Raw genomic sequence first — 15991 nt, 5'->3', positions numbered from 1 at the left:
CCTTAAAGTTAGGAGAGATTTGCGAAGAGAGTCGTACAGGGGGGGGGGGGGGGGGGGGGGGTCTCTGGCACGGTTCACGAGCCGAAACAACAACGAATCATGAAACACGGATATCACTATTTCATATTCCCGAATCACGAAAATCAGCAAGAAAAACACTCTTTTATCTTGTTTTTATGCAATTAAAAGTGGCCTAGGAGTGTCTGAAAATACAGCAAAATGGAGAAAAGAAAACGAAAGACTGCAAATAGCAAATTATAGACCTTTTATAATTCTTGACAGACGACTCTAACCATTCGTCCACAATGTAAACTGGAAATCATTGCTTGCATTTTGAAGGGGAAACCATATTTACCAGTACCAAATAGATACAGACACGCGGACGACACGTGCACCAATGAAAAGCACCCATCGCCATCACCAGGCATGCAGGTCTGAAGAAAATTCTTTTATGTGATTGGTGCCTCTGACATTAATCACACAGTGGTATCAGAAAGAGTCAGTTTCTCAAAGAAAATTTGGCAGTACATTTCCTTCCATGATAACCAAAACTTATATCGTTGTTCTGTGACAGTGCATCATGGTTACATGTAAACCATTGGCCACCTTTTCAAAAATCCGGCCATGGATAATAATAATAATAATAATAATAATAATAATAATAATAATAATAATAATAATTTATATAGCGAAAACCTCTATATGGATATATTTAGTTGCGCTTCACAATATTGTTAAAATTAGATGTATAAAAAAAAAAAAAAAAAAAAAAAAACCATCAGCTGCCCTCCCCTCCCCCCTGCTTCTCACCGAACGTAAAAAATATGACCTGATTGGTGCTTGGTTACCGAGACACGCGATCACGCAAACAAATTTTTAGGCGCTGCCTCCGTCAGCCTGTGGAAAGCTTTACAAGCCATCCAAGATGGCTGCTCGTCTTTTGTCCAAGTTTGCGAAGTTCAGAGAACAAGAACAATTCATTGACGTGCGATTGAAAGTGGGTGAAGACGTGTTTCCAGCTCACCGTAATGTTCTCGCTGCGGAAAGCGATTATTTCTACGCCATGTTTACTGGTGGGATGAAGGAATCGAACCAGGAAGTCATCGAACTCAAAGATGAAAACATTTCTGGAGACGCTTTGAGGATAATATTGGACTCCATTTATCGCGGGCAACTCTTGATGACTGAAACGAAAGATGTGTTTAAAATTCTCACTACTGCTAACCATCTTCAAGTCCCAAGCATTGTTCAACAGTGTTGCGATGTATTGGACAGCGAACTTGTTCAGCGTCAACTTGATGTCCAAACGTATCGACAGCTTTCTACATTTGCTAATGTCCACGGTCTGAAAAACCTACAAGAAGCTACGCAACGCAAGATGGCCTCGATGTACAAGGGCATCTGTGAAACTGAAGAATTCTTGTCGTACATTGACGCAGATCAGTTGCTGAAGCTTCTCAGTCGAGATGACCTCAGTGCTCCTTCAGAGAGCTTCGTCTTCAAATCAGTGATGCAGTGGATCAAATACAAGAAGGAAGAGAGGATGGCAATGGCGGCTAAAGTTATCGGAGCGGTTCGCCTGGGGCTGGTGGACATCAAGGAAGTAATAAGAGAGCTAAGTGCAGAGGAGATGCAAGAGGTGCCCGAGATTGAAGCACTTGTTTCGCAGGCACTACTGCATTCCCAGATTCCTTCCCTCAACTCAAAGTTTGCCGTAGAGAAAACAAAGCCACGCTCAATGAGCCCGGTAAGAATCAGAGATTTAACGTAAGCCTTGTGTGACGCATTCTGCTATAGCTAGGATCATGTTTCACATTCGTCACAACTCAAAAAGCAACAAAAAAGCTGGCAAATTGAGGGGATAAGGATCTATTTCCTAAACCAATTTTATGCCGGCTTAAAAATTCAATTAAAGAATCTGGACTGATCAAAGGTTGTATCTAACGTGCACAAATATGCCTTTCAAATGCCCGTAAAGGATCTTAGAAAACGGAAAATCGGACATTTGAAGTACTGCCGGCCGTTTTATCCTGCCGCAAACTTTTGCTCATTCTCAAGTCACACCGAATACATACAATCGGTAAAAAATATATTATAAATCCGCGAAGTCAAGCGTGCATAAGCTCATACAATCAGAGCCTTGAACTTCAGTCCGGTTGTTTACCGAGCAAAATGCAATCAAATCGTTTATAGTAAAGATTTTCTATGGAAAAATAATGAAAAATTTTCTCTCAAAACCCTACAATAATTAAAATAGAGGACGCCAGCTCTGTTGGGCACTTTAAACGAAACATCAGGCAGGTATCTGACTATGCGGATTCCCACATGGCAATCTCGTAGTACAGTTGTAAGCATTTTTATAAACGTATATATATATTTCTTAGCTGAACTGATGATTCTCCCTCCGTGTTTAAATAAGTAAAGTAAACATTACATCGGAGTGAGATTACCTTGTGGGTTTTGTTGAGTGTTTTTTTTTTTGCGCTTCTTTGAGCTCCCAAGGCCGATTTGAGCGATTTTAATCAACATTTGGTTGGCCATGATCATCTAAAGTACTACTGCTAACCGTAAGTTAGGTCGATGACTTTGACCAACCGCTTGGAACAAAATTTCAAAGAACGACAATTGTCAAAAGCACAGAGAAAAACACATATAATATACACCCAACAAGCTTTGTCAGGCTTACAATCATTATAGGAAATTGTTTTGTTAATTTTCGATCGAATTTGAGCAGTTTTGAGCTCGAACTCTCATGTTCCCCTTCGGTTACCTGTGGTTAGACTTAAGTGGATCACTGTCTGCCAGTGTAGTATCCTTCTTTGGTTCTAGTTTGTTTCATATTCGTAAGACTTTCGTAACTGATCCTTTGCCGGTATTGTTGTCGTTTTTAATGAGCTACTTCCGTGTAATTATCTTGTCTCATTTTCGGTGCTTTCTTATTTCAGGTTCTTGTTGCTATTTTCCTGAAAGAAGGTGACAAGTCAGCTGCTACTCAGACGAGGTATTTTGACTTTGAAAGAAAAACGTGGAAACCCCTACCGTCCATGGCGAGCTTAACCTTAGTTTCTCAGGAACTCCCACCGTCGTTCAGGGCAAGCGTACTCTTAAGTTTACAGGAACTCCGACCATGCAGGGAAACTTTCAAATTTCTTTGTACAGAGTATGTTAGAAATTACTTGTATGTAGCTGCCTACTTGTACGGCGAATCCGGTGTCATTTACCGTTACCATGTTGTTAATAACGTGTGGGAGACACTCCCACGTTTTAAGAGCTCATCATTGGGCTATGGCCGAATGATAAACTGTCTGTGTTATGTTAATGAATATTTATATGCAATCAGTAACACTGATCCGCCCCAGAGGTACAGTTTGGCTCAGAACCAATGGCAGAGTGGTTCAAAATTACCTTTTTTGAAGAAAAGTAACAACCGAGATGCGTTATGTAATGTAGCAGCAGTCGTTATGAAATCTAAAATATATGTACTTCATGGGTGTTACAGAAACGAAGGTCGGGGGTTGACAGCCCAAACAGCTGTGTTTCATTGTTTTGATCCAGAAAAGAATGAATGGAAACAAAAGGCATCAACCTCCTCCCCTCACTTTGGATCCACTCTCTTTGTGGATAACAACAAACTTTATGTCGCTGGTGGGAAGATTTCTTATTGGATAGAGAGTAATGTTAAATATCCATCTGGGAAACCTGCACCAGTAGAAGTTTACAGTGAGGAAACCAACAAGTGGTTTGTTGTTGACCAAACTCACATTCCCCCAAACGAGCTCGGGGCAGTGGAAGTGGAGGGAAAGGTTTATTTCATTATCAACAAATTTCCAGTTGACAGTGGTATTAGAATCCCACCGGGAGAGGTGTATCACATTTCATTACATGAGTGGGAAAGTATAAGAATTAGAGAAATAGGTAATGCTGTCTTGTGTTATATGCCAGTAAAGAAAGAAAGCTTGGAAAACAAGGCAACTAATGAAGAAAAAGCCTCCGTAAAGGGAGAGGCGAAAAAAGGGACAAAGGAGACTTAGTTTTCGGTTGAGAAAAGTTTATTCAGTAGATGCTCTAAATTGCATTACGAAAAACAGGTGTCAGCACGTCCTTGTATGTTGCATGAGAGTTTTACAAAACCAAAATTATTTGTAAATGGGTTGATTGACTAACGTTAACTTTCTTACTCTCTGAGTTTTGATTACCCTTATTGGAGAACGCTGTTGAAAACTAAAAACGGTTATCAGGTTGAGATCTGTTAGTCAGCAGAATAAACTGCGTATTTCATCATTAAGTATTTAAAGGCGTTGTAACACTAGCAAGCATGTATAACTTGATTGCGAGACAACTGGATGCAAGGCAAATTGCCTAGTGTAATAACGCCTTATTCACTGTATTATAATATAGCAGAGCAAGGCATGACAAATTTAAAGGTTTATTTTCTTGTCAAACACAGAGACTGGTTGTTTTAAAAGCCAACCTGAGTGTTACAAGCTGGATTAAAGTATAAACTATAGACTTGTTTTTTTTTATTTTAACTGAAGTGCTTTTCGCTTTAAAAGGTCACAGTTAAGTTTGAGATTGGTCAGATTAAGTCCGTTACAACGGCATAACGGGATCAGTTTGAAATTAATCAGTCCTGCTTTAATCAACCGGGCTCTTTTAAAGGAAAAGACTGTATTTCATTCCATGGACACTGCTTATACATGTAGTTTAGCAGAGCATTGTAAATATTGCGTTACTTTGTTATCTCATTTAATCCAGTTTCAGAAGCTAATTTAATTCGTAAGAACGTTGAAAATAAACTGACCCAAGTTAATGCTATTGCTTGACTTCTTCATGGGTAGATTAATTCGATGCGGGGATCATTCTTATAACAAAGGAGCCGAATTTTTTTCCCTGACCGCGCCCCCATCGTGAGTTTCAAAGGATTGGAGGGTGGCACGTCCTATTTTGATGTAGGTTACTTTGTCTTTCCGTAATGAGTTCTTTACTTAAATAACAAAACGTAGGATGTAAAATCAATGCCTGAAAACTATTTCGGCTGGAACAAAACCACAACCAGGACATTTTACTGTCCGAACAAATTCGATGATGTAAAAAATTTACGTAAATGTGCAAATTACTGGAATTTATAACATTTTAGTGTATACTACTCAAGTGACTAGTGCTTTTTCGCGCGCGCTGATTGGCTGGCTCGGAGGTGATTAGCTAAGTACTATTCACTTCCAAGCAGCCGAAGAGAAACAAGATGGCTTCCTATTTCGCTACAGTCACTTTTAGAGGAAATTATTTCGATAAACGAGGCGGCTGTTACAAAAATTACAAAAATGGCAACAAAGTTTGGTTTGACGGCATTACATGGTAAGTTATTTAATCTTTCAAGCCTTATATTCTTAGGTGAAAAATAAAAATACAATGTATTGTTTACGAAAACTGTCGAGCACTATAATTACAATGTAAACAATGAAACATCTAATGTTTATTGCAGCATGGTTTCAAAAACAGAAGAAATTTCATAGTGCAGTCAAAGAAAAGACACGGAGCAACTAAACAAGTGCCTCCAGAAGTTTTATTTGTCCGCAAGAAAGGGAGAAAAATCTTTCTGCAATAAGAAATCCCTTACCGCGCGGCGCGCTAGCTTTAAAATTTCCCACCATTTGTCGGTATATTGCTGCTTCACGGCTCGGTAAATTTTCATCACTATTCACCTCCACTTTGGTGAATAATTGTTTACTAAAGATGGTCAAGGGTTGACGTTTACAGTAAGACGCTCACCTCTAGTGTCATCTAATAAGCAACACCTTTTCTGCTGACGTTAAATATGAGTCCCCTTTAGACCATTTAGACCATATGAGTGACTGGAGTATCCTCCTCCCCCTCACCCCTCCCTTCCCTGCGCAATTTTTTTACGCCCATTTCAACATGGCGGAAACTATAAATCACATTTGGCTCCTTTTTTAAGTTAGAAAAAGAAATGACCCCAAGAAGAGTCTAACCCGCGTCGTCGGATTCCCTAGCGTGAACCTTGCCACTGGTACCAACGACTGCCTGCCAGATTTTTGGTTAGATATCCAAACCTCAAATTTAGGTTAACCGCAAGCTACCTAAGCTAAATAAGGCTAACTGAAGAGATATTTAGGCTAACCGGCGTGCTATTTGGACTAACCAAACTGTCCTATGTAGGCTAACCGGAGCTTTATTTTGTTAGTTACCAGTCTGCCACAGAAAGTATCCTCCATCTTGAAGTGTCACCTTAACAAGGACATGGCGTCACATTATGAATGTGAGCATGTGAGGCAGGGCAAGACGTCCAATCAGCTTTGTAACATTCGTTAGAATACCTGTCAATTGTTATTGCATGGATAGTTTCAGAGTTATACTGGGGGTGGCAAGACAGCCCTGTCTGTAATTTGCCCGTCAGATCACTGAAGAGACTATCGTTATGTTCTGCTATCATATTTTTAATAGTTTCAATTTTTCCTCCAAACATGTGGTTTTGGGGGCGGGGTGAACTGGGAAGGGGTACTGAATAAATTTTCCTGTTGCAAATAATAGAAATAGCGAAGACGTTTTTATGTTGAATTTGAAAAAAATTGTTGCGCGCGGAGGTAATAATACGGGCAACAAATAATTGCAACTTGCAATGCAACAATTTTGCGCGACAAGTTGAAAGAAAATGTGGCCTGTATTACTTAGCCTTAATGAACAACCTGACCGAGGAAAAATTCAACATTACAGATTTGTATTGATTACAGAGAGAGAAAACTGAAAATTTTAAGAACAGCCGATCGTCCCAATAAGACAGATGTTAGAGAGGAAAGTCTCCATGCCTTCGGTTGGCCTTAAAGTTCGGAGAGATTTGAGAAGTAAACGCTTTCATGGAAAACGTTGCACCAGACGGGTTGCTTGAACTTCTTTCTCTCCCACCCCGCTCTTCTTGTTCACCAACGCCAAAAATAAAACCTGCGTCGCTTGACCGAGTTATCAAGCAGTCAAGCACGACCAAACAAATATTTGGGCGCTGTCTCTATCAGCCTGCTGAAAGCTTTACAAGCCATCCAAGATGGCTGCTCGTCTTTTGTCCAAGTTTGCGAAGTTCAGAGAACAAGAACAATTCATTGACGTGCGATTGGGAGTGGGTGAAGACGTGTTTCCAGCTCACCGTAATGTTCTCGCTGCGGAAAGCGATTATTTCTACGCCATGTTTACTGGTGGAATGAAGGAATCCAAACAAGAAGTCATCGAACTCAAAGATGAAAACATTTCTGGATACGCATTGAGGATAATATTGGACTCCATTTATCGCGGGCAACTCTTGATGACTGAAACGAAAGATGTGTTTAAAATTCTCACTACCGCTAACCATCTTCAAGTCTCAAGCATTGTTCAACAGTGTTGTGATGTATTGGACAACGAACTTGTTCAGCGCCGACTTGATGTCCAAACGTATCGTCAGCTTTCTACATTTGCTGATGTACACGGTCTGAAAAACCTACAAGAAGCTACGCAACGCAAGATGGCCTCGATGTACAAGGACATCTGTGAAACTGAAGAATTCTTGTCGCATATTGACGAAGATCAGTTGCTGAAGCTTCTCAGTCGAGATGACCTCAATGCTCCTTTAGAGAGCTTCGTCTTCAAATCAGTGATGCAGTGGATCAAATACAAGAAGGAAGAGAGGATGGCAGAGGCGGCCAAAGTTATCGGAGCGGTTCGCCTGGGGCTAGTGGACATCAAGGAAGTGCTAAGAGAGCTAAGTGCAGAGGAGATGCAAGAAGTGCCCGAGATTCAAGCATTTGTTTCGCAAGCACTACTGCATACCGAGATTCCTTCCCTCAACTCAAAGTTTGCCGTAGAGAAAACAAAGCCACGCGCAATGAGCCCGGTGAGAATAGAGATCTAACATAAGCCTTGCATGATGCATTCTGCTATTTATATTTGTGTGCGTAACAGGTAATCAGGATCAGTTCAGATAATTTATGAGTATTGTACACGAGCAACATTTCTCTGAATCCCCTGAATATAAGCCTCATTCAGTTCAGTTTGCATTTAGCCTGGGGCATTCAACGATTCTTTTCGATAAACAAGATGCCTGCTATACTGGCATTACGCGTGATGCTGCGGCTGATTCATTTATTCCAACTGTATGTTTGCTAATGGAATAGTTTGAGTCACGACGATAGCGTTACGTTGTTTCCCTTGTGCTCAGGGTTTCAAGGGAAATTGCGGGAATTCCATTGCGATAACGTAAGCTTCTCAATGACCTCTTTTCTGTCTGCAATCGTCGTCTAAGACTGTCAAAGAAAGCACGATTCCTTCGCCAGGAACTCTCCAATTTCCACCGTTTTAGATGTCGAGTGCTTCTTAGAAGTTATTCTTTCGATTCACCGCTTCAAAATGGTGAAATTTCCGTTTGAAAAGGGCACACTTGAGTCCACAACATGTTAACAATATCGCGCCACAAATTTAATCCGTTTTTGATAAATATATCAAATGATGCGTTGACGTCACACAGGTAGGGCTGAGTGGGTCCCCTCCCTCGCAATATAAGCGACAAGAATGGATTTTGATTGGCCTGCTTTTGTTGAAGACAATCAGAACAATACATCCCGAGTAGGAGAGGGGAGAGTTTAATGAACAAATTAATATACAGATTTGTGGCTACGAGGAAAAAGAAATCGTCCCGTTTTTAGACACGGTATGCCCCCTCGGGGCATCCCGCGTAATATCTGTTCGGAGGGTATGAAATCACTTTAGAATTAAAGACTGAATTGTGAACAAAAGCTAGCGTTTTCTGAAACAAAGCAGCTAGGATCATGTTTCACATTCGTCACAACTCAAAAAGCAACAAAAAAACTAGCAAATTCAGGGGCTAAGGATCTATTTCCTAAACTAATTTTATGCAGGCTTAAAAATTCAGTTAAAGAATCTGGACTGATCAAAGGTTGTATCTAACGTACACAAATATGCCTTCAGTTTCAAATTCCCGTAAAGGATCTGAGAAAACGGAAAACCGGACATCTGAAGAACCTCAAATATTCTCGTTGGGTACCGGCCGATTTATCCTGTTTCACACCGAATACACACAATGTAAAAGATATATTATAAATTCTGATAAATTTCAAATCGTTAGCCGATAAATGAAAATTGTTCAAGCCGTGAAGTCAAGCGTGCATAAGCTCATACAATCACAGCCTGTAACTCCCGTCTATTGTTTACTGAGCAAAATGAATCAAATCGTTTATAGTAAAGATTTTCTACGGAAAAATAATGAAACATTTTCCCTCTAAACCCTACAATAATTAAAATGAAGGACGCCACTGCAGCTCTGTTGGGCACTTTAAACGAAACATCAGGCAGGTATCTGAATTAGCGGATTCCCACATGGCGATCTTGTAGTACAGTTGTAAGCATTTTTTTAAACGCATACATATACTTTTTAGCTAAACTGATGATTCTCCGTGTTTAAATTAAGTAAACATTACATCAGAGTGAGATTACCGTGTGGGTTTTGTTTATTTATTTTTTTTTTTTGCGCTTCTTTGAGCTCCCGAGGCCGATTTGAGCGATTTTAATCAACATTTGGTTGGCCATGATCATCTAAAGTACTACTGCTAACCGTAAGTAAGATCGATGACTTTGACCAACCGCTTGGAAGAAAATTACAAAGAATGACAATTGCAAAGGCATAGAAAAAAAAATAAAAACACGTAATATACACCCAACAAGCTTTGTCAGCCTTACAATCCTTACAGGAAATTGTTTGTTATTTTTCGATCGAATTTGAGCAGTTTCAGCTCGAACTCTCATATTCCCCTTCTGTTACCTGTGGTTAGACTTAAGTTGATCACTGTCTGTTAAGTATCCTTCTTTGGTTCTAGTCTGTTTCCTATTCGTAAGACTTTCATAGCTGATCCTTTACCGGTATTCTTGTCGTTTTTAGTGAGCTAATTCCGTGTAATTTCTTGTCTTACTTTCAGTGCTTTCATATTTCAGGTTCTTGTTGCTATTTTCCCACAACAACAAGATGACAAGTCAACTGCTACTCAGGCAGGGTATTTTGACTTTGAAACAAAAACGTGGAAACTCCTACCGTCCATGGCAAGCTTAACCTTAGGTTCTGAGGAAACTTGTGAATTTCTTTGTGTAGAGTATGTTGGAAATTACTTGTATGTAGCTGCGGAAAACCAGTCATTCAGGTCCGGTGACATTTACCGTTACCATGTTGTTAATAACACGTGGGAGACACTCCCACGTTTTCAGAGCTCATCAATGAGCTATGGCCACATGATAAACTGTTTGTGTTATGTTAATGAACATATATATGCAATCAGTGACACTGATCCACCCCAGAGGTACAGTTTGGCACAGAAACAATGGCAGAGTGGTTCAAAATTGCCTTTTTTGCAGAAAAGTAACAACCAAAATAAGCGGTTGATTAATGTAGCAGCAGTCGTTATGAAATCTAAAATCTATGTACTTCATGGGTGTTGCATAGTTGATACGCAAGGGTTGACAACTGAACATGTTCAGCTGTGTTTCATTGTTTTGATCCCCAAAAGAATGAATGGAAACAAAAGGCATCAACCTCCTCCCCTCACTTTGGATCCAGTCTCTTTGTGGATAGCAACAAACTTTATGTCGCTGGTGGGAAGATTTCTTGTAGTAACGATAGTTTAACAGATAAAATCATTCCAAACGAATATGGGGACCCTGCACCATTAGAAGTTTATGGTGAGGAAACCAACAAGTGGTTTGTTGTTGACCAAACGCACATTCCCCCAAACGAGCTTGGGGCAGTGGAAGTGGAGGGAAAGGTTTATTTCATTATCAACAAATTTCCAGTTGACAGTGGTATTAGAATCCCACCGGGAGAGGTGTATCACATTTCATTACACGAGTGGGAAAGTAAGGGAATTAGTGATATAGGTGATGCTACTTTGTGTTATATGCCAGTAAAGAAAGAAAGCTTGGAAAACAAGGCAACTAATGAGGAAAAAGCCTCTGTAAAGGGAGAGGCAAAAAAAGGGACAAAGGAGACTTAGCTTTCGGTTGAGAAAAGTTTATTCAGTAGATGCGCTAAATTGGATTACGAAAAACAAGTGTCAGCACGTCCTTGTATGTTACATGAGAGTTTTACAATACCAAATTTATTTGTAAATGGGTTGACTGACGTTAACTTTCTTAGTCTCTGAGTGTTTGATGACCCTTATTGGAGAACGCTGTTGAAAACTTGAAACGGTTATCAGGTTGAGATCTGCTAGTCAGCAAAATAAACTGCGTATTTCGTAACACTAGCAAGCATGTTACACTACGCAACAGTTCGTATAACTTGATTGCGAGACAACTGGATGCAAGACAAATTGCCTAGGGTAATAACGCCTTATTCACTGTATTATAATATAGCAGAGCATGGCATGACAAATGTAAAGGTTTTATTTTCTTGTCAAACACAGAGACCGGTTGTTTTAAAAGCCAATCCGAGTGTTACAAGCTGGGATTGAAATATAAACTAAAGACTTGGTTTCTTTGATTTTAAAGTGCTTTTCGCTTTAAAAAGTCACAGTTAAGTTTGAGATTGGTCAGATTAAGTCCGTTAGAACGGCATAACAGGATTTGAAATTGATCAGTCCTGCTTTAATCAACCGGGTTCTTTCAGAGGAAAAGAATGCATTTCATTCCATGGACACTGCTTATACATGTAGTTTAGCGGAGCATAGTAAATATTGCGCTACTTTGTTATGTCATTAATCCATTTTCAGAAGCTAATTTGTTTCTTAAGAACGTTGAAAATAAACTGAACTAAGTTAATGCTATGGTTTGACTTCTTCATGGGTAGATTAACTTGACGCACGGATCATTCTTATAACAAAGGAGCCGAATTTTTTTCCATGACCGCGCCCCCATCGTGAGTTTCAAAGGATTGGAGGGTGGCACATCCTTTTTTGATGTGGGTTACTTTGCCTTTCCGTAATGAGTTCTTTACTTAAATCACAAAAAATAAGACGTAAAATCAATGCCTGAAAACTATTTCGGCCGGAACAAAACCACAAACAGGACATTTTACTGACCTAACAAATTCGATGATGTAAAAAATTTAGGTAAATGTGCAATACTGCAATTTATAACATTAGGGCCATTTATACGGGAGAAAATAAGACGCGTCTTATCTAAGACGCGTCGTAAATAAGACGCGAGCTGTACCGTTTATACCATCGCGTCCCGCATAAGACGCGAAAATCACGTATAAATGACCTGCGTCTTATTTTTGATTCAGTTTCGTTTACATGCGACGTTACCATTAGCAACCATGTTAATTAGCAACGACTTGCAACAACTTTTCATCTGTACCAATTGCGAAAGGATAAACGTTGAATGTAAACAAAAGTGACAACAGAAGTAACTTCAGTACCGGCGCCTGTAACACAATTGTCCAGCTCCTCGGCAAATGCCCTCTCTTTGCAAATAAGCAGAAACTCCTTCCCTTCCGTGGTAGTTCACGCATTTCTTTTTGCTGCCGGTGTTGCTGGTGTTTTTGAACACTGCGAAGCGGACTGTGAACACTGCGAAGCCATTTTGCAGAGCTGAGAGCGGTCAGTGAAGCGTGTCGTGCCGCTTCACTCGCTCTTACGCAAGCGCATTTGTAATTCACGTCTTATTTAAGACGCATGTACCATTTATGCGAGGAAGTTCACGTCTTATTTAAGACGCGACCAAGATAAGAACAGCTCAAGCTCCTGTTCCAGAGTTAGACGCGTCTTATTTTAGTCGCGTCTAAAATAAGACACGAACGCTTATTTTGTGCCGTTTATACGATCAGCTCGCGTCTTAGATAAGACGCGTCTTATTTTCTCCCGTATAAATGGCCCTATTGTAAACATAGTCAAGGATTGACGTTTGCAGTAATTCGCTCACTACTAGTGACATCTGATAAGCAACACCTTTTCTACTGACGTTAAATAAGAGTCCCCTTTAGACCATATGAGTGACTGGAGTATCCTCCCCCCTCTCCTCCTCCCTCCCCGCGCAATTGTTTTACACCCACTTCAACATGGCGGATATTATAAATCACACTTAGCTACTTTTTTAAGTAAGAAGAAGAGATGACACCAAGAAGATTCGAACCCGCATCGTCGGGTTCCTTAGCGTGAACCTTACAACTAGACCACCAACGGCTGCCTGCCAGATTTTAGGCTAGATATCCAAACCTCAAATTTAGGATAACCGCAAGCTACCTAAGCTAAATTAGGCTAACGAAAGAGATATTTAGGCTAACCGACGTGCTATTTGGACTAACCAAAGTCCTATGTAGGCTAACTGGAGCGTTATTTTGTTAGTTACCAGTCTGCCACAGAAAGTATCCTCCATCTTGAAGTGGGCGTAAAAAAAATTCCCCCCCCCCCCCCCCCTCCGCCCCGGCTAAAAGGTATGTGTGTACACGGGACAACCAACCCACCTCCTCCATCAGTCGTGCGTCTCGGTCGCGCGTTCTTATTTGACTATAAATGAAGCTTAGTCCTGTTGGCCCGCACCGTTTGCAAGCGTGTACCTGATTGGCTAATAGGTCGCTTCCGGTAGTCTCGGTAGTCAACCAATCAAACGTCACTTTTGAGTCGATTGTCGCAAATATCTCACAATTTTTGTCTTAATGGCATATCAGTAACATCTCACTGTTTCTCAAAAACGTTATTGAGCGGTTAGTTCGTGAGTGGTTTTTTGGTGTAAAGTTCGTATCTTCGGTCGTTGGTTTCTGATTTGTTAGGGAGGCGTATTTTTACATCTGTTGGTTGGTTTTTGGTAATGTTCAACTGTAATGAGCGGTCGCGGGCGCGGCTCGTGTCCAAGTTGTCACGAGGAATAATTCAATAGGTCGAAGCAACCGAATTGCCAAAGGTGTTGTTACGTTCTGGGAGGATTTTTCAATGGCCCACGAAAAAAAGGTTACGTTTGCCAGCCCAGCCCTTGTTGAAGTATGCACTGGTGTGTTTTCATGTCGCACGGCTGGACACGATCACTGTTTCGTGACATGTCGCACTCGCGATGAGTGTGAGATTACTCGTTCTGTTCACCTTAACAGTGACATGGCGTTATATTATGAATGCGTGTGAAGCAGGCCAAGACGCCCGCTAACTGTGACCCTGTGAGAGTATACCAGCCAAGACTATCAAGCTATCGGTGTAGCGAAAGTTTCCGAGACAAGTTGCGCAAGGTCGTCGCGTCACTTCCGGGTGACACCCCTCCTGTGGTCCAAGTATCCGGGCAGCTACCCCTTTCTTCGTTTGACTTTTCTCTTAGTTTCTTTCCTTCTCCTATATGTAGATCTCCTTTTGTTTAATCCAATGGGATATGTTGCTTTGTATCTTTCCTTTGCAGCATCTAGGTCTGCAACTCATCTGGGTAACATTCTCTAGAATACCTGTCATTTGTTATAGCATGGATAGTGTTAGAGTTATACTGGGGGTGGTAAGACAGCCCTGTCTGTAATTTACCAGTCAGGTCACTGAAGAGACTATCGTCATGTTCTGCTATCATATTTTAATAGTTTTAATTTTTCCTTCAAACATGTGGTTTTTGCCTTACATAGGCCAATGTTTGCATTGTCTGTGAAGTTCTTGCTTCACAATGTAGGTCGCTCTCTTTCTGCAATGAACATTTTTTCCCTCAAACCAGAGTTGCTTTACCAGCTTCCTCTTTGTAGCTGTTATAAAATGTGGCAGTAGCTCATTTCCAAATTCACTGTGTTGTTTCTGCTAGGGTTTCACGGCCCAATGCGTGGTAACGATAGCTGGAAATAGGGGGCGGGGTGGAAGTGGGGCTGTACCTAAATTATCGGCTTTAGCAGGAGGGGGGGGGGGTGGTAAGAAATTATTTCAGCCTTTGTACAGAGGGGCTTCAAGATAACTTTTAGCCGTATGATACTCATTTCAGAACTCCTCCCCCTTCTGTTAATTATTGTAGAGTCCCTTACCTTTTACGATGATTTTGTTAAGGTATTCGTGCCGCAAAGTAAAACGGACTTGGATAGAGAAGGCAATTATGTTTAGATCGCTGAGTTAGAGAGCAAGTGTTACCAGTGTCTATCGTCCGTATTTATATTCAAGCATCCAATCTAGATCCGTCTAGCCAGTTGCGCTTGTTCATGTGTGATCACTGCGACCACTGCGACAACTGCGACCACTGTGACCACCGCAACCACTGAGACCACCGTAAACTGTTCATTTTTGCCATTTTTGAGACAAACTTTCACTCCTGAAATCCGTTCCTGAAAACCCCCAAAGACTTTTTATTTGCGAGATGTATCATACTTATTTCTATCGATTCGGGGTACTTTTAGTGCGAACTAGCCTAATGTGGCGCACGTTTCTTAATCTAAGAAAGGTTTTAAATTTTTACCACTTAAATTATTAAATTGTATTTTTGATAATGAACATCGCCAAGGTGCTACTTATACTGTCACGCAATCAGTCGACACCATCGCCTGATGAAGACCAGCAGTATAGCGGTCGAAACGTCGCAATCCACATCTCCACATCTTTGTGAGTCAATCGTGAGACAAACGATTAACTCATCTATCATTTTAAACCACGATGACAAACACCTTTCATAATATAGATTTCTCTTTTTAAGTAAATTTGGGAAGACATTTCTGCAAACTTTCGCTGACGCACGATAATGTAACAGCGATTTACTCCAGCAACTCCAAAACCTCTCATGAGGGATCATATAGCAGTCATTGTATGTATTCCTGTTCCGGAATAGGGTCAATCGAACGCACCCTTAGTTTCGTATTCATTACTTTTCTTTTTAATCCGCTTGTCATATCTGTGCTTTTTATTTCAGATTCTTGCTGCCGTTTTGCCTAAGCAAGTGTGGGATAGGAGTTATGGTGCGCGGCATGGCGGATACCGGTATGTTACCCAGATGAGGCAATTGGAGTTTGAAACAAAGACTTGGCAACCCCTTCCATCCATGGCAAGCTTAGAAATAACTGATGGGC

At 40.7% G+C, this 15991-nt stretch overlaps 2 protein-coding genes and 1 long non-coding RNA gene across 3 annotated transcripts in view; 2 read left to right on the top strand and 1 right to left on the bottom strand.

Annotated features, from left to right (window-relative positions):
• LOC146468076 (uncharacterized) overlaps window positions 1-15991 on the bottom strand; it is a 63778-nt gene that overhangs the window by 20624 nt on the left and 27163 nt on the right. The window lies entirely within an intron of this gene.
• On the top strand, window positions 826-4392 carry LOC146468081 (kelch-like protein 26). Its single transcript, XM_085125030.1, has 2 exons — window positions 826-1747; window positions 2946-4392. Exons 1-2 carry the CDS (start codon window positions 926-928, stop codon window positions 4029-4031), a joined length of 1908 nt encoding a protein of 635 aa, XP_084981156.1. The 5' UTR covers window positions 826-925; the 3' UTR covers window positions 4032-4392.
• LOC146468080 (uncharacterized) overlaps window positions 6876-15991 on the top strand; it is a 12221-nt gene continuing 3105 nt past the window's right edge. Inside the window, exons 1-3 of the mRNA XM_085125130.1 lie at window positions 6876-7879; window positions 9991-10668; window positions 15835-15991. The exon at window positions 15835-15991 is cut by the window's right edge and continues 885 nt beyond it. Coding sequence (XP_084981256.1) covers window positions 7058-7879; window positions 9991-10668; window positions 15835-15991 — 1657 coding nt within the window. The 5' untranslated portion in view covers window positions 6876-7057. The remainder of the gene's footprint in view (window positions 7880-9990; window positions 10669-15834) is intronic.

The sequence above is a fragment of the Pavona decussata genome, unplaced genomic scaffold (assembly GCF_977016875.1).
Source record: "Pavona decussata unplaced genomic scaffold, jaPavDecu1.1 SCAFFOLD_133, whole genome shotgun sequence".
NCBI classification, from domain to species: Eukaryota; Metazoa; Cnidaria; class Anthozoa; order Scleractinia; family Agariciidae; genus Pavona; species Pavona decussata.
This window is presented reverse-complemented; position numbering and strand designations above follow the sequence as displayed.